Here is a 23,710-nt window from a genome sequence, read left to right on the forward strand (position 1 = left end):
CTTTGAGGACTTGGGGAGCCCAGCCGAGCCTCCTTTGTGCTGTATTTCCCGTGAGACGTTCCTGGCAACTTCCCGGGACCCAGCCCGCATCACTGCGCCTTTGCTCGGGTCAGGAGACAGATTTTCTGGAGCCACTTTAATGCTGCGTTATGTCGGGACAGGACGCAAAATTCCGCCCGGCAGGATCACGCCCCGCAGTCGGGCAACCCGGGCCGGCGTCCTCAGTGTCCGCCGCGTCCTCTGCGGCCTGCGCACCCCGTGAACCGCAGGCATTTCCGAGTTGTGTTCACACCTGCGCTGGCTCCAGGACCCTGTCCTCTCCCCCAGGAATCCCCGTCCCAGCCCGGCAGCCGCTCCTCCCACGAGCCGTTTCTGCGGATAAAGAAGAAAGTTGTTGGAGGATCAACGGTGCGTCCTGCGCTGTGCCCGCCGAGCAAGCAGGAGGAAGGACTCGGCGCGGACTCAGGCTGAGCTTTTAGCAGCTCCCGGGCAGGACCGTCCTCCCGCCCTCCCTCCTCCCTGCACATCTCTGTGCGGATCTGCGGGTCCCTGCGGCTCCTGGGGCTGCGCAGGAAGGAAGGGCCACCTTCTGGCAGGTTCACCCAGCTTAGCACTGGCCCCTGCCCCTGCGGGAGCCACGCCCGCTGATCACGGCGGGAGCCGGGATGAGGCTGCCTGGCCCCTGTCCAGCCCCACGGCCTGCCCCTGTGTGGAACCGGCCTGGTGGATGGAAAGCGCCTGCTGGGAAGTTCTTTCCTTGGCGCGGACAGGACGTATCTGACGTTGATGATTGTCCTGTTGTGGGAGGCGTTCGGGCCTGGGCTCTGGAGGAGAGGACACTCGCTGACCTGGACTCTGACCCAGGACTCGGGGTCACTTTGGGGTGAGCAGAGGAGCAGGGGTGCAAGCCTTGCTTGATATTAGAGCTGGAAATGACCCTCAAGGTACAAAGTCCCGGAGGGACGGTCAGCTGGGGGCCGCGAGGACGTGGCCCACCGGGACACACATGCAGAGGCGCCCAGAAGCGCACATGCGGGCACACGCGGGCACACGGGCACAGGCGGGGCCCAGGAGAACAGCTCCGAAGCTGGGAACCCGCGGCCGCAGACGTCCTGTGTGTCCTTGCGTGGAGCTTCCTCCGCCCGGCGGCCCGGAGAGGCTGGAAGCCCTTGTCCCTTCACCCAAGGAAACGGGGTGCACAAGGCCGGGGAGCGAGCTAGAGGGCTGTGGGGCCCAGCCTGTGGCTCTGGGTCTGCGCTCCCCAAGGAAGCCATCCTGGGCACCCCCGGCGCTTAGCGGGGGTCCTGCTGGAAGAAGAGACAGAGGGGCAGAGGGGGGGGGGAGGCCGTGCACAGCCCGCTCTGTGGCAGAACTGGAACTGGGCGCAAACCATCCACGCCAAAGCCCAGTGAGTGGCAGGAGCCACGTGCCCCCTCTGGTTTGTCTGAGGGCTTCCGGGCACCCGGAGATGAAGGGCTTCAAGCCGCAGATCCCGGCACTCGGGGGGCTTGGAGGCAATGGAGGACGCTGGGTTGGAAATAATAAAAAATGCGGCCACGACCCAGCGTCCGGTTTGTTTAAATACAGCAGGGGCAGCGTGGCTTCGCCGGCCGAGCTGCGGGCTGTGCTGTATTAATTCGGTTCTTTGTGCTGTTTGTTCTCTTAATTTGCTGCCGCTGACGAGCCCGGCCCGCAGATCCTGCCAGCCCTTCAGGCGCACCGCGGCCTGTTTCTGTGGTTCTGGGGGCCGAGACGAGGCTGCCAGGTTCTACTGGCTGCTCTCGGCCCGTGACCCTGCAGTGACAGTGGACATGCGGGGCGGAGGCCCTCCACGGCTGCGTTTCCCAAAGCCAGTTTTAGCGGCACCTTCCGTCCGGCCCGAGTTTTCACCCCTTGTTGGCACTGAGGATGGCGGCAACGCAGCGCAGGCATTCGCGTGACACGGAGGCTCCCGGAGCCCCGGGAAGCTGCCAATACGTCGAGGCTGGGGCCCTTCGGCCTTCAGCAGACGGTGTCCAGAGGAAGCCGGCCCTGCCGGCCCACACTCCGGCTCCCTTCTGCGCCCGCTAAGCTGGACGCCAGGACCGCGCCAGGAGGGCTGGGCCTCGGGCTCCCTCGGGCAGATGCAAATGCTTCCCTCCCAGGTCTCAGCTTTCCACCGCCCAAAAGGTGCGCGGAAAAGGCCCGAGGCGCCGGGCCCTGCTTGGAACGGAGCCCTGCAGACCCCACAAACAAGATGGGGAGCAGTGCCCTTTTCCTTCTCCCCCGTAAGCCCCTGCCCGCCGGTAAGCCCCTTTCTGCTTCTAAGATGGCGTCTCTCCCGCTCCCCTGGTCCCGAGGAGAGGGCCTGGGCCACAGCAGGCGCTGACCCCCGGCTCGCGCCACCGCGAGGGAGCTGCCCGCCCTGTCGGGTGAGGCTGCGTAGGCTTTGCCCTCGCCTGGGACGCAGCCCTGTGTCCTTCGCAGCGAGCGGCTTGGGGCTCCCTCCTCGACTCCATCTCTGCAGCCCTCGCCACGCTCCCTGATGCTAACATGGGGTTCTCTGGAAGCTTCTGCAGCAACCACGCTATAAAGGGTAACAGGGTTGAGGCTGCTGGGAAGCAGAGCAGTTCACCGGACGTCAAACTCCCACCACAGGGGGCTTGTTAACGCGGGAGGTGAAAGCAAAATCACCGGAAGGCCCTTAATCATCTTCGCAGCTGCCGACTCCTCCGGCCACTTCAGTTTGCGCTTGGAAACGGCGTCCCGTGCCCAGCCTGAGGGGGCACGAGTGGGCGGCTCAGATGGAGCAAAACCCCGGCTGGGGCAGCAAGGTGTGTCCACACACCTCTGAACCCCTTTTCCTTGGAAGCGTCACCTGCATCACTTTGTTCAAGTCCACAAGTCCCGGGGGAGCGGCGAGCAGACCCCGCTCTTGGGAAGCCTCGCCAGGCGGCAGCACTGGGCCAACTCTCTGCATCCACCACCCTCGACTCTCCCAGAACCTCCCTGTTGAGACGGGACTGGACTCTGCACAGGTGAGGCATCAGGGTCGTGAGCTACGAGTGTAGCGAGAGCTCGAGCACCGCTTCCTCTCCCCGGCCCAGGCCTCAGCTCCTCGCCAGGCCCCTCCGCTCAGGCCAGCTGGGGACCCGCGCCAGGCCGCAGCCAGCAGCGCGGACGGGGCCGGGGTCCGCCAGCTCCCGAGTGACACGCCGCACACGCCCGCACACTCGTCCACATGCACACACGTGCACTGAGCCCAGCCTTGCACTGCACGCACCGGATCAACCGCAGCACTTTAAAAACAACAGTTGGGGCCACGTGTAACCACTCGTGACGGGACCCCCACCCAACCAGGGAGACGGCGCAGGGCCGGAGCCGGGAGAGCCTCGCTGACTCAACACACCAGGCGTCTGCGGAGCCCGGCGGTGGGCGTGGGCTGGTGCTCACCGCCCGAGAATGGTGCGCAGCGCCGCCACCCCGGAGAGCAGCTCACGCAGCGGGACGGACCAGGGCCCACGCGCACCCATGCAGACGCAGCTTCTGAGGGACTCGGTGGGGACCGGCTCCTCCATGGGGCCAGCAGGGCGGCCCAGAGGTCAGCAGCCCAGTGTGGGGCTCCCGCTGGACTCCAGGAGGCACAGGTGCTCCCGGGAACCCCAGTGGGAACCCCCTTTGGTGCCAAGAGCCCTCAGGCTTGGGCCCCCACCTTGTGCCCTCAGAGGGGAGCAGGGGAGGGTACTTGTGAGCCCCGGGCAGTGCAGGGACGGCACCGGGGTGAGGGCGCCCCCCTTAGCAGGAGACTCCCTCCCACCAGGCAGCAGCGGGGACCAACAGCAGCGGCCTGCGTTTCAGGTTCTGTCTCAGCGCTGACCTGACGGAACGATCCCGTGGTACAGGCAGGCTCAAGGCCGGCTCCCGGGTGTCTAGTGAGCAGGGTGTGGCCTGGGGGTACAGCCCAGGGGTGCAGGCTGGATGAGCCCCGCTCAGACCTCAAGCGCCAGCTGGATGGGAAGGAGCTGGTGACCAGACTCCTCTGTCCTGAGCCGGAGTTCCCCGGGGCCCCCACAGGAAGGGGTGGGGACTGAGAGTGAACAGACTCTTCTGGGGGTGTTAGAGGCAGCTCCACAGAGGGGGCACTGTGTCCCCTGCCCCGATGTACCCGCAGCGCCTGGGACCAGCTACAGGGCGGCGCGGGGAAGCCGCACAGGAGGGAGGCTGCGGGCCGGGGAGAGGAAGGAGCGAGCACTAGTTCCTGCGCCCCGGGCTGAGACGCAGGGGGGTGGGGGGGGACCCGCGGGCTCCGACAAGGCCACTGGGTGGGGCAAACCGCCCTCGCTAGACTCCAGGGCCCACGCCACTCCTGCCGCAGCGCCACTCTCGGCTGCCTCCCCGAGGCTGTGGCCCGCGTCCCGCCCTCGCCACGCACCGTCCAAGCAGCGCTTCCCCCCGCCCGCCTCTCCCTCCCCGGCCCCTTCATCCAGTTTCCAGGGCCGGGACTCACTGCCCAGCAGGTCACCTCGGCAGGGGCCTCCCCTTGCATCCTCCAGCCCAGGCCCAGAGCCATCCGCCCACACCGGCTTCCCCGTGACCTGCTCACACGTCCTTCCTTCACAGACGTCCACACGCGTGCTTAGTCTTCTCTACTCTTCGCAGAGAGAACCTCTCCGCCTCACTCACTGCTGCTTCCCGGCACCCAGGGCAGAGGTCGCCACGTGGAGGCCACAGTCCAGCGTGTCGCCTGAGGGCACAGCAAGATGGGGACTGCGAGGCTCTCCCCAAGCCTCCGACATGCGTGGTGACTCTGCAGCAGCCCCGGGGCCTCGTTGGCGACCCAGCTTGCAGCTCCCGTTAGACGGGCAGAGGCTCCGGGAGCAGGGGAGACCCCCAGGCCCACTCCACAGCTGGGCTGGGCTGGTCCAGGCGCCACAGCTGACCACGGGAGAGGCTTCAAAAAGACGTCCTGGGAAGGGGCGGACAGCAGCAGCAGGAGGAGGCGTTTGACGGAATCATGTGTCAGCCTGCTGGGTTCATCTCTTGAAATCCTTGAAAAAACGTGCATCAGCTGCCAGCTACTCGGACATCAGGCGAGCACAGAAGGGGAGCAGAGCAGCCCCAGCTGCGCGCTCCGGGGAGGGCCGCCTGTCTGCGCACACGCCCTGGGTGTGCATTCGTGTGCGCACACGCCAGGGCCAGACCCCACATGTAACGACACTGAGCGTGGATGTGCACCTCCTATTGTCTGTCAGATGATGTCCTGTATCCCAGACAGCCCCATATGCACGCACACAAAAGATCAAAATAAAGCTGTTGCCCTGCTTTAAAGCCACGTCAAATACTTACAGTTTCGTGGGTGGTTTCTGGGGCTAGTTAGGGGTTGCCAGACCAGACAGCAAGGCTCAGGCCTCTCCACAGACCCAGGGGGAGCGGCAGGAAGGGACGGGGCAGGCAGAAAGATGCTGTGCCTTGGCTCTCTCCGGGGCTCTCTGTCTTTTTCCATCCCCGGCAGCAAAGTCCTCTAACCGTCAGGAAGCTCCCGGCCTGAGCAGCCGCCTCTCAGCACAGAGGCTACGGAAGGCCAGGCCCCTGTTCCTAGCCAGTGAGAAGTGCCTGGGCTGAGGACGGAGTCGGGGACAGGGAGAAACCTCTATGGTGGCAGTGAAGGGGCGCTCTGGGGTCACGACTGCGGGCGGCCCCCGTGGAGTCCACACAGAGGACCCAGCCGTGGAAGCAGGTATTTCTGGAAGCAGCCGGGGAAGCCCGGACAGCCTTGGGCAGCGGTGGCTGCTCCTTGGCTTTCCTTAACTCTATTTCCAAAGCAGTACTGCAGCCTTCCAGAAGATTCTGTTGTTTCCTGCCTACTCTAGTTTCCAATCCCGCATGCTCCTGAGCGCCTGGCAGCCGGGTTGACCGTGCAGGAGACTCAGCACCGAGCGTGACCTTGAAAGGCCAGGAGCTTACACTTCAGAAAATGGCGCAGCCCCACGCAGGGCCCGGTCTGGACACTGAGGCGATATACACCCTCCTGCTCAGGAAGCCCGAGTCCATTAGTGAACTCCACAAATAGGTCAAGAAAAGTAATAGCTAGTAAATATTTTATTAGCATTTTTGAATCTTGCTAATGGGAAACCACTACCTCAAAAGCAGCCGGAGCCGCCGGGCGTCAGCATAGCTCAGCGCCGGGTGCACGCCTCCCGTGCTGACACGGGGGTCATCAGAGAAGCCCCAGCAGAAGGATGGGGCGCCCGGGAATATTTCCACTTTTCTGTTGTAAACCATCATGTCTTCTTGCCTCATTGTTTACCTGCATTATGTATTCAATACTAATTTTCCATCTGTGGCACAGTAAATTTATGGCTGTGTAAATATGTTAATCTTTCTCCATCTAGGAAATGAAATAAATGGTTTTGTATGTTTTGTTTTTAAAATATTAACTATAAAATGCATTGAATATAATAATAAGGCTCATGACATGGTATCTTTCATCCTAAAGATTATTACAAGCCTTAACAAACCAGAAGGAAAATAACCAACAAAGCAAGCTAACAGAGGCACGATCCGTCGCTGAAATAGAGCTGGAACTGTCGCTGCTTCGCTTCTCTGAAGTCTTCCTCCTCTGGGGGAAAAAAGCAAGTTCAACTATCTTAAAAAGTCACCAATTGTTTTGTTTAATAATGTGTGTGATTTGCTGATTCTCTGTCTAGCGATGTGTGGTGTGTAGGTTGCAGAGCGAAGGAGGGAATTCGCTGCGGGGGGAGAGAAGTCATTCTGGGAACCTCGGGCCGGGCTGCAGAAATGGGGGTGCCCGCTGTTCAGAGCTTTCAGAGAGGTCAGGTGGGGGCGGGCGAGGGCCTGGCTCGCCTGTCTGCGTATCGGGACGGACACTCCAGTCCGCGGAGCCCTGACGGCCTGTTGCACGGAGGCTGTGCCTCCCATCGTGCTCCGCGGGGCCAGCTCACTGTTGATCCGCCCTGCCGTGGCTCGGGAAGCGGCCTTTGTGTTGTCTCTTGCACAACACCCATCTCTGCTTTATTGTGCACGGCAAAGCATCTCAGTCTCTGTCCCAGCCCGGACCCCTCGTCCCCGCCTCTCGTGCCCACTTCCGGGCGCTCAGCTCAGCGGGGCCCAGTGTGGAAGCCGGCGGGTTGGCGCCCCCGAAAGCCGTGCAGACGTCAGCCAGGACAGCATGGTGCGCCCCGCGGGCCGTGAGCCTCCGCTCCCAGGTGGGTAAGTTCAGACAGCACCGCTGAGCGTCACGGGCACTGCCTGCCTGAACACGGGTGTCATCACAGGCATGGCCTCGGCGCCGGGAGCGGGCACCTGTCGGAGCTGTTACCCCACTTTTCAGATGAGCGAATGGGTAGAGAGGGCAGAGCCGCGTCCGATTCACAATGGCTCCTTCCCCGCAGACCACGAGGGCTCCCCATTTTCCTTCCTTTTATCAGCTTCCCCCTCCCCGCCCGCGAGGCCAGCTGGCCAGGGCGGGAACAGCAGGGCGTGGACTCAGGCCGTCTGCTTCCTGCCAACTCCAGCTGCATCTATGAAACACAGATGTTGGGGGTGCTGGGGGAGAGTGGGGAGGCAGGCAGGCAGGTTTAAACCTGGGACCCGTCAAAACACAAGCACCCCGTGCCAGAGCCATGCCAAGGACGCACTGGCCCACGTTTCCCGCCCCCACCCTGCACCCCAGGGGGTGTCCGAGGTGCAGGGACAGCGAGCCCGGGGCTTGGGGGTGTGGCTGGCGTCCAGTTTGGGGCACCCACCCCGTCCCTCTCCTCCCAGGCGGTGCTGGGACTAACGTGGTTTGGCCCCATCAGCCCCAAGCTGGGCCCTGGCTGCTGCCCGCTGACCTGCAAACTCAGAGGGGGCCCCGGGACCCCCACCGTGGGGGCGGGAGGGGCAGCGCCCGGGATCATCCACCCAAACCTTAACTACCTGATACAGGCAGTGGTTGGGCAAGACCCCGCGGAGGCAGGGCCCGCCGCTGGCCTGGTTGCTGCTCGCCAGCCTCCGGGTCGCGGGGCTGGGCACTAAGCAGCCAGCACAGGGTGGGCAGGCGCCCGCCCACCCTCCATCCCCGACGCCCATGTCCCGGGAAGCCCGAGGGCAGGGCCCGTCTGCTCCCTCCCCTCGCAGCACCACCCAGCTCCCCCCTTGCTCTGTCCTGCATCCTCCTGCCCCGCTCACCTCCACGGGCACCTGCACTTGGTCAGCTCGTCCCCTACCCGGGGCTCTGGCCACAACTTCGAGGGGCAGCACCCACTGGGCAGGCTTCACCCACAGGCCCCCCAGTTGACTTTCTGGCTGCAGTAACCCAGAAAGGCCAAGTCCCTGAGTCCTTCATGCCTCCCCCGCCTCTCTCCACGGCCCTTGGGGACCTGGGCTGGACCTGATGGCGTCAGCGGCCACAGCTGCCCAGGGGTCTGCCTGCCCACCCCAGCGCTGGCTTCTCCCTCTTGGGCTTGGTCATGGCCCCAAAGCAAGGGCCCTTGCTGGCGCTGTCTCCTGCGAACTCTTGGCCTCCAAATACTTTTTTTTCCCTTCATTTATAAAACACAAGTTAGTGAAAAAGATTTAGGCAGAAGGGACTGATTAGTCCAGAACTTTCTGGCTTGATTTAAAATTAGGTGAAGGGGCCTCCCCAGTGGCGCAGCGGGTTGAGCGCCGTGCTGTGAAGCTGTCCACAGCCTCGGCCGTGCATGTCCGATCCCGGCCGGCCGGCGAGAATCCCACGTGCTGCGGCAGACTCTCCTGTCTCCCCGCTGCTCCCCTCAGCAGTGGATTTCATCAGTCTGCCTGTTCCGCTCCCCGCTCTGTCTCTGGTGAATCCTCTCACCCTCCCGCGCCTCTGGCCTGTACCCCAGCTCTTGTATAAAAAATAAAATCTTAAAAAATAATAATAAAAATAAAATAAAATAAGGTGGAGTAGAATGTTTATGATTTCGTCGTTTCTCACCTTGTCGCATGGCCAGTGACTGTGGTTCTGGCTCTGGGGTGAGCTGGTGTCGCCTGCTCTGCTGTGACGCGGGCGGCGCCTGCGAAGGCCGTTTGCCGACGCGCCAGGCGCCCCGGGCCGCCAGCTTTCTGTGCGCGGTTTCCCGGGTCACGAGTCACTGCTCGAATGGTGCTTTGACAATCCACGCGTTAGAAAACAAAATGTTCTCCACGAGAGGCAAAATAGGAAGAGAGAGGGCTGGAGGCGCTTCCCAGTGGACAAAGCCGCCACCGAGTGCGGACGCGGGCCGGGGAGCCGCCGGCGCAGGAGACATGCAGGAGCCACGGCGGCCCCGCGGCGGCCCGGAGTGGAAAGCTCGGCAGACGCCCAGCGCTTCTCAAATACCGTGGGACCCGGGCCCCCGGGCAGGGGGCGGGCGGGCCGCGGGCGCTGGGCACCGCGCTCCACCTCTCCCTCCTCCCTGCACGGCTGAGTGCTCCTTCCGCCAGCGCTGAGCAGGCGCCTGGCCCCAGCCTTGCGCCGTGTCTTGGTGTAGCCATTGGGTTGGAGGAGACACAGGCCCGCTGACGTGACTCCAGGGAACCGGGGCGCTGGGGGTCGGGGCTGCCCCAGGGAGGCTCTGAGCAAATGGCTGCCCAAGGCTGGCGGCAGAGGCGGCGCCGGGCCTGGAGCTCCGGTCCCCTCATTCCCGCCATCGGCCTGCAGCCACGTCATCGTCGTCACATCTGATCCCAGATGGTGGAGGCGCTGGCGCGGGAAGCCAGAGGCGAGGACGCGCTCCCAGGGCCCGGAGTCTCACCAAGCAGTCCTCCCGCGGCTCCCTGGCCGGGTCCCGCCACCCCCCTGCGGAGGGGCCGAGGGGGCTGTGGGCCGGTCCTGCTGCCTCTTGAGCCAGAGCAGGTGTGTGTTAGTAGAGAGCGGTCGGGAGCCACGGGGGCTGCCGCAGCCGCTCAATTTGCTCAGTGAGCCCCGGAGACTGGGCCGCGAGGCCGCCAGAGACCGCCTCCCCACGCCCGCCGGCCTCCTCTTCCAGGCCCGCGCCCGCCCGGGCCACCCCTGCTTCCTCGCTGCTCCTCCAGGCTCTTCCTCGCTGCCGCTCGTCAGGGCCACTCCAGCACCGAGATTCCCTGTGACCCTCAAGCCCAGTCCTGGGGACCATCGCCCGGTTCTGTTTCTCCACCGAAGCTGGAAGGGAGGAATCTGATGGTCCGTCCTGCTCAGCTCCCGACAGAGCCCAAGGGCCTCTAGACTCGCGGCGGCCTGCGACCCTGAATTGCCCGTAGCTGGCCACATGAGCAAATCAGCCCCGCCAGGGGCGCCGTGAAGCCCAGCTGGGGTAGGAGCAGCCCAATCCCAGAGAACACGGCCTGCAGGGAGCGAAGGCCGGGCACCCGTGCCGCCTCGAGCAAAACATACGTCGTGATTATTTCACAGACGCGTCGGGTCGGCCTTCTCCTGATTTGATCTGGATCTGCGTCGGGCTGCCTCCGAAGCTCAGCCGTCTCTCCGCTCCCAGCCACAGAGGCTGGCTCTGCAGCTGACCTCTGCCAGAGGACGCCCTCCCAGCCCCCCCCCCCGTGCTCCTGCTGCCCCCACTCATGCACCCAGGTCTGCCGGAGTCATAAGGGCCTTACCAGCATCAGACTCACCAGCGATTTCGCATTCACCAACCAGGCACGCCCTGGGGCACCCACTTCCGGGGACCAGCGTCTCGTTCAGTAGAACACGCTTGTCCAGCTCGGCCCATGACCGGGCGCGTGTCCACCTGTTGCTTGTCTAGAGGAGTAAAGCTGCCCCCACGTACCGGGAGGGCAGCAAGGGCAGTTTTCACGGGTTGTATGTTTGCTTAAAAGCCTTCTATTGGCAGCTTCTGCAAACTGAACTGTTGAATTAAGAAAACTTTCTATTGCCCAAAAACCCACCTCAGTGACAGACAAGTCACGTAGTAAAGCAGACGCCCAAGGAGGAGCCCACAGACCCGGGGCCCGGATGCGCTCGTGCTAATCACCAGGAAACTTCTCCTCTAAGTGAAACGTGTGCAGGGCTCACTTTGGGTTCCCTTCAAGCTGCAACAGAAGAGCCCCCCGCGGCGGGAGACACTGGGAGGTGTTGGGGAACGAGCTAAATGCGGGCACTTTACGTAATGAGCAACAGCGCGGGCTCCGGAATTCCCATTTCTTGGGTCTGTGGTGACGCTGCTGGGACTCGAGGCGCGTGTGTTGGCCGTGCACTTGGAAATCGCTATAATACCACACAGAAGTTTCTACAAAACCAAATTTAATATGCAACAAACACTCACCATGTAAACACATCTTTTAAAAAATCCGGTAATTCCAAGGCTCACTTACAGGCTTCCATAAAAGCATTTCATATCAAGAATCTCGATACAGAATGATTTCTATGTCAAAGTACATTTCCACTGTAAATTGTTCAAAGAAAAGGAAAAAAGACACAGAGAATGTTGTTTGCTGGCGTTGAGTTCCACAGCAGCCGCTGCCCTGGCTTCGCTTCGCGTGCTGGTCCCGACACCTCTGACAGCAGAGGTGGGCCTGCCCTACCCTGTCCGAGCGGCTCCCTCGGCCAGTTAAAAACCTCAAGTTTGCGACCACGCTTGTCCCTACTGCTCAGACCGGCTGACCTCCTGCAGGCCGCCCGGCACCTTGCGCGTCTGTCCTCCCATCGGCTTTAAGGACACACTTCAGGAATGAACAGTAGTTATGCAAAACTGGAAAGAAGTCACATAAAAACCACAAGTGCAGATCGATCACACACTTTTATTAGAGTCTTTTGAACAAACGGATTCCTCTGTGAAGGTCTGTAAGCAGACATTGGGGTGCACTAGTTTCAACCCTGAGCATCAACACTGCATACCAAGGGGGGTCGGGGAGCTGGTCCCGCCGGAGCACAAGCACAAGCCACTGATATTCTCTATGGAATCAGATTTTTACAAAAAAATACATAGTTTTCAATAAATAATGCTTAATTTTACAACTTTGATACAGCAATGTCACACCGTCTACAACACCGCATGCTAGGTAGGCCACAGAAGACGACACTTCGCCATGCATTTTCTTTCCCCCAGTGCTAGCAAACACTCCCCCCAGCGCACCCCTGGCTCACCGTCCCCCACTCCCTCTCCCAGCATCAGGCCCTGCGCTGGCATGCAAACCCTAAAACACAGCCCCCCCCACGAACCACTCAGACTTCTAAACAAAAGGGATTTCAGCTGTTCTGCCCCCACCCCCGGAGTGGCTGTGCCAGCGTGATCTCGCGGCCCCGGACGGGCATGCACCACCCGGCCGGACGCCAACCTCGGGTGGGTCCTGGGGCGCTCCAGGAAGCACACAGGGGCGCCACCCCCCCTCGGAGTCCCAGCCCCTGGGACCGCGGGCCAGCGGGCATCTCCGAAACAGCCCCTCCGGAGCGGGTGTCGCAGAACAGACGCAAAAGACTCGTAACCCCACGACATATGTACAAGAGGAAAGCAGACGACATGGGAGATGAGTGGAGAGGCCCGGGGCGCGGCTCCCTGACGCAGGGCGAGGCGCCGGGCCCCGAACGTCAACTGGATGAAGGAAAACGTGAGAGGGCCTGTGTCCAATCTATTTGATCAAAATTCTTTCTACGGCATACGGTTATCATCTCCAGTTTCTTTGTTTTGAAGAGGGAAGGTGGTACGTGGAACAAACAACAGGTCGCCCGAGTCCCTCAGGGGCCCGAGAGTACAGATTTTTCACACATTTTCCAACTTTTTGTCCTATGGCTTTATTATTTTTGTCCTTTTCACAGCAGAGAAAGCCCAAGCGGATGTGACTGCTGAAAAGAAGTTTGATCAAACAACGAGAAGGGGGCCTCCGACGGCACCTCTGGGTGCTGACCGGGGCTCCGAGAAACCACGTCTCACTATTGCTTCTGGCGGTTTGTTTTCTCTAGAGGTTTCTGCACCTGCGACGACAGAAGGTCCCCAGTCATCGTCACCAGTCCTGTCTGTGCACTGGCAGAGGTATTGTATCTTTTAAGAGTATCTCTACCCAATAAAATTATTACTTTCATACACGGAACATTATGAACGTATGTTTCCCTTTGTAAGCCATTTTATACTTCCGCACTTTTGTGCTTTCATTGAGTATAAAAATAGGTCTCCTTTAAAATTCTGTTAAGTTCACTAAAAAACTACTTGTTTGTGAAATTCTCTTATAAACCCACTGCATCCACATGGAAGAGATAAAACGAACCAGGCAGCTAACCGACGTCGGCAGCGTCGAAAGAAAGAAGCAGGACACGGAAAATGAAGGTATGCCAGGGGGTCAGAAAAAAGCCAGGAGCCAGGACAATGGAAGAAGAGTTCACAGTCGGAGAGATGCCATGTCGTCTTCAGTGGGACGGAAAACGTGGACTCCACAGAAAAAGGGGAGAATACTGAGGGTCGCCCGAGACCGGGGTCTGCCAGGTCAGCACACGAAAGGGCAGGCGGTGGGAGAAACCCAGGAGCGAAGAGAGGAAGAATGAATGTAAGCCAGGAGAGCGCTCGCTGTCACGAGGAGACAGGTGCTTTGGGAACTGGGGGTCCCTGGGAGGGCACAGTAAGGCTCAGGCTAGCAGCCCTCGGGGCCTAGGCTATACGGAGGGTGTCTGAAAGTGACATTCCTCGTGCTGATTTTATAAAACTTGACCCTTAGAGTAACTGAGAAATATCCTGAAAAAATCTTCCCTGAAACTGCAGTAAAGAAAGTGTCTTATCTACTGATAAAGTCGACAACTCAGTAAACTATTTTTGCTGGTCATCCCAAGTAAGAAAAAAGCACAAATATATTTGCCTCAGAAATCTGTGAAAAGCAGGGACCCACGCAGGAAGAGTATAAAGATTCTATAAACGGGAGAGTTCCAGAAATCCTCTCTCCAAAAGTGTCCACAAGGAGACATACGCCCAGTAGAAGAAAAAGTAAGAATATACATACTATTAATCATATCAGAATAAAAAAGCTAAGCTTGATATATTTATATCAAATGACTACTTTAAGATAGAGCAACGTATCTGCTTTATTTCTCAGAATCCTCGGGCAAAGGTCATTCAAATACCGAAGCGGAAAAGCAATGTGAGTTTCTCGTTCTGCACCAGCCTCCAAGGATCAGGGTCCCGAGTCCCAGGGAGGAAAACCAGTCTGGCCAGTCCACCCTTTTCCTTTCCGGGAGGGGGGAGCCGGCGAGTCCCGCCTGCTGAACGCATGCATATTCAAGACACTCCCCCATTACCATGAGAAAGGAGCCTCTCGCCCAAAAGGGCTGCAAGGATTTTTTCTTTCTTTCTTTTTTTTTCTTTTTTTTCTAGCTAAAGGAGAATCTACAAAAAACTTGCCCTGTGGCTCTGGCCCTTCCAGGCCCGCACCGCGCCGGCCTAGCCCAGTCTCAGCCACCGCCTCCATCAGCATTATTTTTTTTGAGCTCGAAGAACTGAGAAGAGAATGCCGGCTCAAGTTCTCCAAGATGGAAGAACTCGCCCCAAAATGTCCTCATCCGTCTGGGGCGCGTTATCAACAGCAGGGTCCCCACCGACTCCTCCACCGCCTCGGGCGCCCCCACCCCCAGGTTGCCATTTGAAGATACTCGGTCAATGCTTCGTTCAAATAAGACTTGCTTAAGAGACCAAAAAAATGCAATTAGACTTTATTGAAGACTATCCAGTGGCAAGAAATTCGTGTATTATATTATGTTTAGACATTCGATAGAGAATTCTTTAAGGATCTTCACAACGCATTCACCAAAACAGCCTTAAATAGTGTGAAGGGCGCGCTGGGCGCCTGTCCTGAGATCTAGCAGGTTTGTAATTCAGCTCGCGGACCGTCTATTCTCTTATTTCACTATCAAGAACTTAGGCTACAAAGCTTTTTCCCCCTTAGTCACGATCATTTGCTTCCATCGAGGCCAAGGTATTACCTGGGACTAGTTCACTTCCCGTCCAGCTCCTACCTCACCGCAGAAATGTCCAAGGTCCACCTATGATTAAGACACAGAACACATGCAACTCCCCAGATTTCCAAAGTACACAGACTCGGTTTCATGGAAATGGGTTTGTTTTCCACCAGATCTGGGACCGCAGCGAGGGCGGCCACGGAACCTCACCAGCCCCGAGAAGCTTCCACTGTAAACCGCTGGCTCCATTACGCGTGGCCGGGCGCGGGGTCCGGCTCCGGACCGCGCCGTCATTTGGAAAAACACAAGTAAAAGGTAAACAGCTCCGGAAATCCAGCTCCACCGGGGCCCGTCCCGACCGCCAGCCCAGCCCCCTCCCCCGAGCGTCCCCCCGAGCCCGGCGCTCGCTGGCGGGCGAGGCGCGCGGGGGCTGCGTCCGCGGCGGGGCGCGGGGGCGCGGGGGCGGCGGGGGAGCGGCCCGCGCCTCCTGCCGCTTCCACTCGGTCTCCCCAAAAGTCAGTAAAAATGGAGGCCGGCCCTCGGCAGTCGGCTCGGCGGATGCCAGGACGCATCGCGGCGGTTCTGCGCCGAACACCCCGGCCCGCGGGCGCCCCCGGCCCGGGCCCCGCGGCGCGGCCCGGAGAGGGGGCGCAAGGCACGGCGCGGGGGGGCGCGGGCCGGCGGGGGCCGAGGCTCAGGCCGGGCCCGGGGGCGGGGATGGGGGGGCGGCCGGGCGCGCCCGAGCCCTCGGCGGGCGGCGGGAGGGGCGCGCGGGCGCGGGGGCCTGCGGGGCCGGTCCCGGGGCCAGCGGGGGCGCACGGCCGCCGGGGCTTCCTCCCGGCTTTGTTGTCTCCTGCGCCCCCCGCACCCCCGCCGGCCTCCGTCTCCCGCCCCGCCCGGGGCCTCGGCGCCCGCGCGCTCCCAGGCCCGGGCGGGTGCGCCCCAGCGCGCCGGGCGGCGGGAGAGAAGCCGGCGCGGAGGTCCGGGGCGGCGGCGCTTTGTCCCGGGGCCCGGGGCCGCCGCCCAGGAGCCTCCGCCCTGCGCCGCCCGCCAGCGCGGCCCCCAGGGGCCCACCGAGCTCCTCCGGCGCCCTCGGCCCGCCCGCGGCTCCTCCTGGCCGGCGGCGCCGCGGCTCCTCCCGCGCCCCGGGCGCCGGCCGCGCTCCCCGCCGGAGGCCCCACTCGAACCGACTCTACCTTTGCAAGCGCGCGAGAAACCGCGTCCAAAAAATCTCAGAACTGGAAACCGCCGTCCCCACCCCCGGGGCAGAGCGGGGCCGCCCCCGCGACGCGCAGCCCCAGCCCGCGGAGCCGCGCCCGGGCCTCCCCGCGCCCTGCCCGCCGCCCGCCCAGGAGGAGGCGCGCCGGGAAGCGGGGGGCAGCGAGCGCCTCCCCGCGCCCCGCCTCGCCAGCCGCGACGCGAGAGCAAGAAGCCGAGACTCCCCAGGCCAGCCTCGCCAAACCGGGGTGCTCCCCGCCGCCCCCCGCCCGCCCGCACGACAGCCTCGCCACCCGCGCGCGGCACGGCGCCCCCGCCCGCCTCCGGAGGCCGCGGGGGGCGGGGGCCCCGCCGGGTCCCCCCCGCAGCACCAGCCCCGGGCAGGGCAGGCGACGGCGCGCCGGGTCGGCCCGGCCACCCTTTGCTACAGCATCTGCAGATGGTCTGTACTTTATTTAGATTATATTGCACAAAATGAGAGACTTTTAAACTATGTGCCTTTTCTTTCTTTTTGATTTTGCTAAAGATCGAGAATCCAGTTTCGAACCTTCCGTCGGGGCCACCCACCCCCGCGGCGTCGGCGCCGGGCCCGCGCGCACACAGCGCGCGCGGCCTGCGGGCTGCGGAGCGCGCCGAGGCCAAGTCCCCGTCTCCATAAATCTTCACCTACAAATACGGAACAAATCCCTACGACACTGTACAGAAAAGTCTGCTGCTTTGTCCAACCACAAGGCCTTGAGATGCAAGGATGAGCGCAAAACTTTAATCCTTCGGAACCAGGACCAGGACGCTCGCGTACCGACAGACTCGCGTGCTGAGAACAGAGGCGAAAGGAAACCAAGGGAAGAAGTGCTGAAAGTCTCACTGGAAAACAGCAAGAATGTCCCCTCTCCACTGTACAAAAATACGCCTGAAAATATATTAATTTTTAAAAAAGACTGAGGTCTGTTATGTATCAAAAATGTTTCAATACCTTTGCACTGAGGTCTAGGCTGTCTGGTGTTCGCTCACGGAGGTATAAGGGAACGAGTTACAAAAAAAAACTTGGCAAGTAGAAACCACGTCTGCAAAACCATAAACAATCGGATCTGGACAGTAAACGCTGATCTGAGTCAGTTCACAGTTGTTCTGAGCGTTTGCACAGTCTGTGTTTTTTCAAGCTCCCTGCAGTATTGGTAAGAGTCGGATGCATAGAAGACATCAGTGTTCTCCCTCCAAAAATAAAATAAAATAAAGTCGCGATGGTCCCTTTTGTTTCTGTGTTTGCGTAAAAACAGATTCTCCAGTCCTTTGAGATCGCTCGAGGCGGGGGAAAAAAAAACCCCGCCCGGGCCCCGGCGGCCGCGGTCCCCCCGCCGCGACTTCAAAGCCGCCCGGGCCGCGCCTTCCGGAGCCCCGCCGCGCGCCGCCAGCGCGGCCTCGCCAGGGTCCCGCGCGCGCTCGGGGCCGGCCCGGCCAGGTGCGCGCCCGCCGGGGGCCGCGGGCGGGGCGGGGGGGACAAGGGGGGCGGGGAGGGGTCGGAACCGCTCGCTCCACGGGAACGCCACCGGCTGGGTCGGCCGCTCTCGCCGTCTCTTTGTGTCGCGCCGCGGCGCGGCCCCGGCCGGCCCGGCCCGGCTGCGCCCCGCCCGCGCCCGCGCCCCGCGCCCCCGGGGCCCCGCGCGGCGCCTCAGTACGTGAACACCAGGTCGGAGAAGTTCGCCTCGAGCCAGTCCCCCGCGATCATCTCGCTGAGCTCGGGGGTGCAGTAGTCGGGGAACTCGAAGTGGGAGCCCAGGCTGCCCTCGCTGAACGAGTCCAGGTCCTTGTCCACCAGCGACAGCGCCAGGTTCCCCGCGGCCGCGCCGCCCCCCAGCGGCGGCTCGCCCGCGCCGGGCGCGCCCTGCGAGAAGTTGAGGCTCAGGTCGAACATGAGGTCGTCGGCGTCCTCGCCGCCCGCGCCGGCCGCCGCGGGGGCCCCGGGGCGCGCGGGCGCGGGCGCGGGCGCGGGCGGCGCGTGCTGCTTGGTGATGTTCTTGAAGCTGTAGTAGAGGCGGCCGCCGGCGCCCGCGCCCGCGCGCACCTCGTCGTACAGGCTGGCGCCCTCGGGGGACTCGGCCGCGCTGCTCAGCGTGGGGCTGGCGGGCACCTTGGCCGCGCTGTAGCGCCGCGGCGGCGGGGGCTGCGGGCCGGGCGGCGGCGGCGCGGGCCGCGGCGCGTCGTCCTCGTCCTCGTCCGCCTCGGGCCGGGCGCGCAGCGGCGGCTCGTCCTCGTCGTCCTCGTCGTCCTCGTCGTCGTCCAGGAACACGCAGCGCAGCGCCCGGCCCGCGCCCCCGCGCGCGCCGTCCTCGCCCGCGCCGCCCGGCTCGCCCGGCGCCGCCGCCCGGCCCGCGCCCGCGCCCGCCTTGGCGCCGGGGGCCGCGGGGGCCGCGGGCGCGCGGGGCTTGCCGCTCTTCTTGCCCGCGCCCTTGGCGGGCCGCGCGCCGCCCGCGCCCCGCCGCCGCCCGCCGCGCCCTTGTCGGGGCTCGGCGCGGCGCTGGGCTTGGCCGCGGGGTCCATCTTGGGCTTCTTGCGCGGCCGGTACTTGTAGTCGGGGTAGTCGGCCATGTGCTTGAGCCGCAGCCGCTCCGCCTCGCGGATGAACGGGATCTTCTCGCTGTCCTTGAGCATCTTCCAGCGCTTGCCCAGCCGCTTGGAGATCTCGGCGTTGTGCATGTCCGGGGACTGCTCCATGATCTTCCTGCGCTCGATCTTGGACCACACCATGAACGCGTTCATCGGCCGCTTGATGTGGCCCGACGCCGTCTTGCACCAGTCCGGGTCGCTCTCGTCCAGGGCCGCCGGGCTGCCCGCCATGCACTCGCCCTCCTCGGTGTCCAGCGCGTCGCGGGGCAGGTGGCTCTCCGCCTCCGCGCCGTCCGCCTGCTGCACCATGGCCCGCCGCGGGGCTGGGCGCGCCAGCCCGGGCCGCTCGCGCTCGTGCGGGGGTCCCCCTCCCCCTCTCGCCCCTCCACCTTCCCGGGCGCGTGGCGGGTCCTCGGCGCCCCCGCCCCCGCCCCGCCCGGCGGCTGCGGCCGCGGCGCTGCCCCGGCGGCTCGGGCCGCCCGCGCGGGAGCTGCCCGGGGCGCTCGCCCTGCCCGACCCTCGGCGCGTGGCTCCGCCGCCGGCGCCGGACCCGGACCGCACTCCGGGCGCGCGCGCTGCTCCTGCGAAAAGTTGAGGCCCGCGCCCAACTAGTTATCTGGGGGGCCGCCGCGTGACGTCACCGCGGGCCGCCAATGGCCGCGCGGCCCCGCCCCGCGCCCTTTCTCGGCGGCGCGGCCCCGCCCCGGGCGGCCGGCGGGGGGCGGGGGGCGCGGGGGGCGGGGGGCGGGGGCCTGTCTGGAAATGTGTTATTTTTAAAAAATCCGCGTGTGCGCACAGATGCGCCGCCCGGGCTGCTGGGGCGCGGCGGCGGCGGGGCCCCTTTGTGCGCGGCCCCCAGGCCCGCGGCGCACGGGCGCGCTCGCTCCCGGGCCCACGGGCGCGCCTCCGAGACGCGGGGTCGGCGCCCCGGGGCGCAGCCGCCCCGCGCCCCCGCCCCCCGCCCGGCCCGGCCCGGCCGGCCCCGCCGCCGGAAGGGGGCGCCGCGACACAGCCGCCTCCGGACACGTGGGCCTCCGGCCCGGCCTCCGCCGCCCGCGGCCGCCCCTCCCCGGCCGCGCCCCGCCGTCTGCCCCGCGCCCCGGGCCGTCCGCCCCCGCCGCGCCGCGCGCCCCCCCGGCGGAGGCCGGAGTAACGGTCCGCGGGGCTGGGCCGGGCCGGGTCCGGCGTTCAAGCTGGCCACTCCCGGGCGCGCCGCCGGGCCCGGCCCCGCCCCGCCCCCGCCCCCGGATCCCGCCCCGGCCCCCCGCCCCGCCCCGGCTCGCCCGCGCCCCCGCCCCCACCCGCTCCCTCCGGGTCCCTCGGCCCCGCGCCCCCCCGCGCCCCCGCACCCCGCCGGGACCGGCGAGGGGAGCCCGCCCCTGGCCGCCGCGCCGCAGCCGGGAGGCTCCGACCCAACAGAACCAGGTGCGCCGGGCCGGGCTGGCCCGAGCGGGGCCGGGGAGCCCGCGCGCCGCCCGCCCCCCGCGCTGCGGCCGAGCGCCCGCCTTTGTGCGGCCCGGGAGCCCCGCGGCGCGGGTCTGGGCGGCGGGAGGCGGCCCCGGTCCCTGCGCGGCCGCCGGTCCTCGCGCCCCGGCGGGGGCGCGGCGCGGGGTCCCCGGACCTGCCCGGCGCGCGGCTGGGGGCAGCCGCGGGGCCCGGACAGCCCCCCAACCGCAGCCTTTCGGGCGCCCCCGCAGTCACCGCGTCGCCCAGGCCCGGCGCCCCGCCCCCACCCGGATGACAAAATGGTCCCCGGTCCCCGCTCCCGCAGCTCGGGCTGGGGAGGGTGACCCCGGCCTGCGCGCCCGCCCGGGGCTCTCGTGGAGAAAAGCGCACCGCACGCTGGGGGCGCCCGCCCGGCCGCGCCGGGGGCTCGTTTCTCCGGGGCGATCAGAAGCGTCCGCGGGCCCCGAGCCAGGGCGCAGGGGCTGGGCCCGGCCGGCCGCGGCCCCGAGATGCGCGCCCCGCACGGCCAGCCCGCGCCCCGAGTCCCCCGGCGCACTCGGCCCCGCTGGGGACACCCGGCGGGGTGCTCGCTCCCCCGCCGCGCGGGGCGCCCCGCGTTCTGGCTGAGGGCTGGGCCGGTCCAGCTCCGCGCGCTGTTTTCATGCAAACTGCGGGCACCTCGCGGTGTTGGGCCCAGAAGGAACGCGCTGGGGAATCTTGGCTAAATTCGGCTTTTCTTTGCCTACGACGAGCAGAGCAGGACGCGGGCTGCGTGGCGGCCGTGGGGAAGGCGCGAGCTCTCCAGGGCTGTGGGCGCCCGGGAGGCAGGGACTGAAATTTGCTTTTTGAAATAAATACAGTTTCTGTTGAAGGGAAGGCAGGGTCCTGGCTCCAGAAGCTGACCCCGAGACGCGTCCCGGGGTGAGCTGACCAGCCACGCTGAGCTCCGAGGTCAGGCCGCGAGGTGCTGTCTGGGGGTGCAGCTGTTGAGAGCGCAGTGGGGTTCCGCGCCCCAGGACGGGCCCCAAGCCCGCTCCCCCGGCCGGAGACCTCGGGACAGGCCGGGCTGCGCGGCTGTTCGGGCAGGACACGCCTGGCCCACCCGGGGCCCAGGAGCCCGTGAGGCTGCGGTGGGGCAGGAGGAACCCCACTAGGAGTCGGCGTCTTCGCCCTCTTTTTTTGCTTCCTAAGGGGAAATTTTAATTTAAGTGGAACATTTTTTAAAAAGCGGTGGGAGCGCGCGAGGCCTGCCGGCTCCCGGCAGAGCAGCTCCGGCTCCTGGAAAACAGAAGTTTGCAGCATCAGCAGAAACCAGCCCTTGCGAGAGATTTTAGGCTGACAAATAGAAGCCGTGCTCTTTGATGACAGCCCCCGAAACATCTAATTTGGTAAAATGGAAATTTATCTGCTACTTTGTAAACCTGCTGTTTGCTTGAAATGAATACATGCCAGGAGGAGGCCCCTCATCTTTGTAATTGATTATTGTTATTTTTTCTACCCCCCCACCCCCCCAGCACCTTTCTAAAGCCCAGGCGCTGGACATCCAGCCACGGATTTCTTTAAAGTGAGCTCTGCAATTTCCTCCCAACAATAATGTGCAAATAATGTTCAGAGCCTTAAGATTTACGCTTTATCAGACCTGATCTGATCAAGTTAATTGTATAATCTTGCGTTAATTGCATTATCTTGTGACGATTTCATCTTACCAGACATTTTCTATTTATAAGCACCATGACGCCATAAGGGGGTAAGATAGTCTTATCTTAAACCTCGCAAAATAATTTTTTTCAGCGGCCATGTCGCAGAAGTGATGATTCTCGGGCTGTACCACGGCCCGGACAACACGCGCGGCCCTTGTCCTCTGAGGAAGAAGCGCTGCGCCGGGAAAAGGACGTGCTGTAAACATCCCCGCGCAGAGGCTTCCCTTCCCGCGCTGAGCGAGCCGTGACTGCAGGTGCCCGGAACACCCGGGTCCACCTCACCCAACCGTGCCCCAGGGGTCCCCCCGGGTCCCCCCAACGCCTTCTGTCCTCGCCCTCCTCTCCCTAGAGGAGATTCCCTGCCCCCGTCCGGCTGCGTGTACACGCACACATACGTGTGTGTCTGTCTGCCTCATGCCTGGCCCCCGAGTCTGGACCCGAACCTCTACAGTCACAGGACACCCCGGAAGGTCCCAGGGTGGGGAGGGGTACAGATGGGCATTACTCCTTTTTGCCCCTCACACACCCCAGCCCTTCACTGCAGCTCTGAGGTGTCTCCTGTCATGGCGGAACTTACCACAAGGCCCACCAGGACCGAGCCAGCCTGCGGGGGCCTCTGAGCTGGCGCCCCACGGGGCCTGTGCCGCCTGGCCGCTCACTCCTTCGCCAGGCTCCGGGGCTCCTGCTCTGAAACTCCTTCCTGTTCTCCCGCCCTGACCCCTTCACTGCTCTCGGGCCTCAGAGGCAGCGCTCCAGCCCCCCAGGCCCTGCCGCCTGCCTGCCCCCCGCACGCCCCAGCGATGCCGTTTCTCCGGCTCCTCCGTACGCAGTTCAGGGGCTACAATAACCTGTGGTGATTTATTCGGAATTTATTCTGGGCTTATGTGCTCTGCACCGCCCGGCCAGAGCGTGCCCCAGGAAAGCGGCGTGCGGGGCGCGGTGGCCCAGGCCCTGCTCCGTGTGTCCATCCAGACGCCGGCCCCGCGGCCACGCTCCCGCGGCGCAGGAAGCACGAGCGCCACAAGTGAGCCCCTCCCGCAGCTCTGCCTCGCTGCCTCACACAGGCCCCGCTACAAGCCGGCACATGGGCTCATGAGCGAGAAGGCATTGCTGCTCGAAAAACACTGGCTCTGGCATTGACAGCCAAGACTCTGGAATGTTCTGCGCTGGGTTGAAAATTCTAGTTCCACTTTCTTTGTCTTTTTTTTTTTTTTTGATCGCCCTCAGCATGCCACCTTTGATTTTTTTTTTTATTTAATAATAAGGAAATAATTCAACAAACCTGCTGCCTCTGACATTCATGTCTTTATTATTCGGATGAGTCATGTATTTTAAAAATTACTTTTAAGAGTAGTTTGAGGTTCACACACAGGAAAAATGAGCAGAAGGCACAGAGATTTCCCATCTACCACCTGTGCCCACTCACACAGAAACCACAGCCTCCTCGTTATGGACACCTGGCTCCGAGGGGTGCCTCCCCTATACCCAACAAGCCTACCTGGACACGTGTGTCAGCCAGTGTCCACAGCTTGTGTTAAGGTCCACTCCTGGTGTGGTACACTCTATGGCTGTGGAAGGATGTATCGTGACAAGTGGCCATCATGACTGTGTCTTACAGACCAGTTTTACTGACCTAAAAATCCTTTCTGTTCCACCTACTCATCTCTCCCCATCCCAGTCCCTGCAACCTCTGATCTTTTTCTCTGTCTGCAGTTTAGCTTTTTTTCCAGGATGTGATAAAGTTGGAATCATACAGTGTAGCCTTTTGAATTGACTTATTTCATTTAACCATATTCATATAAGAGTGTTTGACATCTTTTCATTTCTAGCTAGCTTCTTTTTAGTGCTGTATAGTATTCCACTGTCTGGATGGACAGCAGTTTATTTATCCAGT

At 63.3% G+C, this 23,710-nt stretch overlaps 1 protein-coding gene across 1 annotated transcript; it reads right to left on the reverse strand.

Moving 5' to 3' along the window:
- Positions 1–17,719: 17,719 nt before the first annotated feature.
- SOX11 (SRY-box transcription factor 11) lies at positions 17,720–18,979 on the reverse strand. The gene is given in 2 exon segments (XM_037527050.2): positions 17,720–18,541; positions 18,544–18,979. Coding segments are annotated over 2 exon segments (1,242 nt in total). The 3' UTR covers positions 17,720–17,735.
- Between the last annotated feature and the right edge of the window lie 4,731 nt (positions 18,980–23,710).

The sequence above is a fragment of the Talpa occidentalis genome, unplaced genomic scaffold, assembly GCF_014898055.3.
Source record: "Talpa occidentalis isolate TD23 unplaced genomic scaffold, MPIMG_talOcc4v2.1 talOcc4.5, whole genome shotgun sequence".
In the NCBI taxonomy this organism is placed as follows: Eukaryota; Metazoa; Chordata; class Mammalia; order Eulipotyphla; family Talpidae; genus Talpa; species Talpa occidentalis.